Raw genomic sequence first — 3,119 nt, 5'->3', positions numbered from 1 at the left:
TTTTTTTTTTTTTTTTTTTTTTTTTTTTTTTTTTTTTTTTAACTCCACACTTTTACCACTTAGGTCTGTACTTTGTCCTTCCTCTTTGTTTCAAACATTTATGTCATTTGGGACATTATTGTTCCAATCATAGATAATGTTCGGGTTTTATAAAACCTTCGCTTTTGTTGATTAGACGTCAAAATAATCTCGAATTTGCATATTTACATACTTATTCTGTAACAGCGTCCTTACTGGCATACCGCCTGGTGTCTGACTTTGATACCATTTGTAACAACTCAAGCTTATTGCTATTAAATATTGTCCGTTTTAGTCCGTTACGTATCGCCGTCAACATTATGGTTTTAAAATGCGTCTATTAGGGAGAGATTTCCACACCCTCATCAGCAATGCTTCGTTCTTCTCTCCAAACGATGAGGGATCTCACAATTATTTGTAATAACCCAAGCCCACAGCTAGTAGATATTGTCCGCTTTGACCTGTTATGTATCGCCGTCAGCCTCACGATTTTAAAATGCGTCTACTTGGGAGAGGTTTTTACATCTTTATAAAAAAATGTTTTGTTCCCCTCTCCAACCGATATGGGATCTCACATATTCTCATACTTCTCGAAACGTTTTTCAAAATCATCGGCAACTCTTCGTCTTCGAATATTCACATTTGTCTAACAACGAATCTAGGATTGGTGTTTGTTTATCGTTTTTGTTCTTTCACTATCCAATAACTAGTATTGAGCTGCATTCGACCGTGTACTCGACACTGCATTGGAAATAGCATTCGAAAGCTTGACTCTTCCACCCAATTGAACGACAAAGGATAGCCTCACGGTTTCATTTCTTACAACATGATCACGTTATCTAGTTCTCGTTTTTAAGATTGAAAACTATTCTCAGATATCTACATGCTTCTTATATATGGTGAATAGTTGATTAATTTATCAACATTTTTCAGGCGTTTCAACCATAATTTGTCTCCCTCAAACGATGACCGACTCCTTTTATAGGCTAAACAAGATATGTGATAGGTTCTGATTGAATGTGCATCGCAATTTATTAAGGTTGTTCATGGATAGGTTTCGTTCGGGTTGAAACAGATCTTTACCTAAAATATAAGAGCATCACGCTCACATTGTATCTCTTAGACTTGTTATTCAGCTAGCGCACGCTCACATTGTCGGAACCACAGACGGAAAGAAGCCCACATAATATTATGACTTAACATTAGTATTGTAATGTACGGTTCATCAGGAAGTATCTTAATGCATGTGACATACAAAAATGTACGAGGTCCTATCTCATCAATCATGTCATATACTTATGATGTAAGTCATACCTTCTTCATTTCATAACGAGCTTATCTTCAGTAATTAACATACCTAATGAACATATTAAATATGGAAGTTTCTAATATCTCATAGCCAATGAGCGAACCTATTAAATACCAAAATTTATTTACCTTCAACCTGATGAGGTTGTTTAAAACAAGAACAGGAAGAACAAAGCATTAAGGAATAAAATGGAGAGAGAGAAAAGGAGAGATTAAGCGTGCGCGCGCGAGAGGGAAGAGAAAGGTTACGTGAATCGTCTGAAGAAGAGAGGCCCATCTCTCTCTACTTAGCTACTCAAGCGGTGGTGTTCAAGATTCGCCTTCTTCTCCTCTTTTAACATTGGGGCCTTGCAGCCTCAACAAAGATCGAGTTCACCATCATCTCAAGGGCGGAGAGATATGGTGGAGACCGAGAACATAACCGATTCGTTGCAGAATGTGGAGGATGAAGTTGGGAAAGTGGTGGAGCAGGCGAAGGAGCTGCATGATTCGGCTGCTTCTCTAATCTCTAGAACAGCCACTGACGAACAGGCCCTCCGCCAGAGTGCTCTCTCTCTTGAATCTTCCATTCGTCGTCTTCGTTCTTTACTCAATTCGCTTCTCTCCAAGGAGCTTTTGGATTCCAAACTTGCTGACAAGGTGCACATCTTTCTCAATTTTGAACGCATTTGAATTGAAATCTTTCGTTCTGCAACCGTTGGATCTATTCATTTTTCCGCTTGTTTGGATGAATCAGCTGGAAGATGACTTGCAGAGAGCTAGATGTATGATGGTCGATGGAGAGGTTGCATCGTTTCTTCCTGGGAAGCCGCAGGGTTAGAGTCCTTTCCTTCGTTATTTAGAGATCTTGAATTGATGTCATTTCATTTTTAAGGGAATCATGGGATTAGGAAATGAAAGGACAATATCAGGATTAGCGTCCGTTTGCTTCTTCCTGCATTTACTGTCTGAGTATGTAATTTGATGGCAGGTAAGTTCTTGCAGATGTTTCTGGGACCTATTAATGTGCGTGCCTCACGGAAAGATGTGCAGTTTAAAGTTAAAGAGGAGTATAACAGTTACAGAGTACGAATTTCTATTACTATTTGTACTGCAAAGTTTCACATGTTTTTGCTTTAGTCGTAGAGGCTAAACCTTGTTGCATGTTGTAATTTGCACCTTGATCAAACTTCTCAATTATTACGGCTATGGCATACCTCCAACTCTTAGAAATTAGTGCTTTGTTATAAGAGTTATTTTCTTGCTCGCTTTTGTATTTTACTTGAAACATCTGTATTTGATAGTCTACCTTTTGAGGATCAACAGCCATCAACAGCTGATTGAAACATTCTTTCTTCAATGCATTAGCATGATGAAGCTTCAGATGGACCTGATTGGTTAATTTTACCCTTCGTCTGGCGTATCCATTTTATGTTAGTTGCAAAATTTCATTAATAGAATAAAATTTACAGTAAGAGAAGAATAGGTGTCCTCTAAACTCTCTGCGAAAGGAGTAATTAAATCATGTGTCAAGCAAGCGTCTTTGTTGTCTTGTAAGGTATTTGGTTGGAAATGAACAAGAGAGTTTTTAGAGAGGTAGAGAGATTGGGGGATGAGGTGTGGGAGGCGGCTAGTGCCTCCTTTTGAACCTCGTTGACCGGGTCTTTTTGTAGTTGTGATCTTGATCTTGTTCTTTTCGATTGGAAGTTCTTATGCAATTTCTTCGGCTTCTTTTTTGTATGCCTTAATCCCTTTTGATTTCAAACATCAATGAAATTGACTCTTACAAAAAAAAAAAAAAAAAAAAAAAAAAA

At 38.0% G+C, this 3,119-nt stretch overlaps 2 protein-coding genes across 3 annotated transcripts in view; both read left to right on the top strand.

Annotated features, from left to right (window-relative positions):
- LOC111435699 (probable methyltransferase PMT18) overlaps nt 1-137 on the top strand; it is a 4,060-nt gene extending 3,923 nt beyond the window's left edge. The window contains exon 7 of the mRNA XM_023073182.1: nt 31-137. The gene's annotated coding sequence lies outside the window, so the exon portion shown is untranslated. The remainder of the gene's footprint in view (nt 1-30) is intronic.
- A 1,364-nt stretch (nt 138-1,501) lies between these two features.
- The window catches only part of LOC111435702 (transmembrane protein 120 homolog), a 7,434-nt gene continuing 5,816 nt past the window's right edge, over nt 1,502-3,119 (top strand). For both annotated transcript variants that reach the window (XR_002709112.1, XM_023073188.1), the window contains exons 1-3: nt 1,502-1,965; nt 2,063-2,141; nt 2,297-2,391. Coding sequence is in view for 1 of the 2 variants with exons in the window: in XM_023073188.1 (XP_022928956.1) it covers nt 1,726-1,965; nt 2,063-2,141; nt 2,297-2,391 (414 nt within the window). In the remaining variant the exon portion in view is untranslated. The remainder of the gene's footprint in view (nt 1,966-2,062; nt 2,142-2,296; nt 2,392-3,119) is intronic.

This window comes from Cucurbita moschata, unplaced genomic scaffold (assembly GCF_002738365.1).
Source record: "Cucurbita moschata cultivar Rifu unplaced genomic scaffold, Cmos_1.0 Cmo_Scf00050, whole genome shotgun sequence".
In the NCBI taxonomy this organism is placed as follows: domain Eukaryota; kingdom Viridiplantae; phylum Streptophyta; class Magnoliopsida; order Cucurbitales; family Cucurbitaceae; genus Cucurbita; species Cucurbita moschata.
Note: the sequence above shows the minus strand (reverse complement) of the source record. Positions and strands in the feature narration are given on the sequence as shown.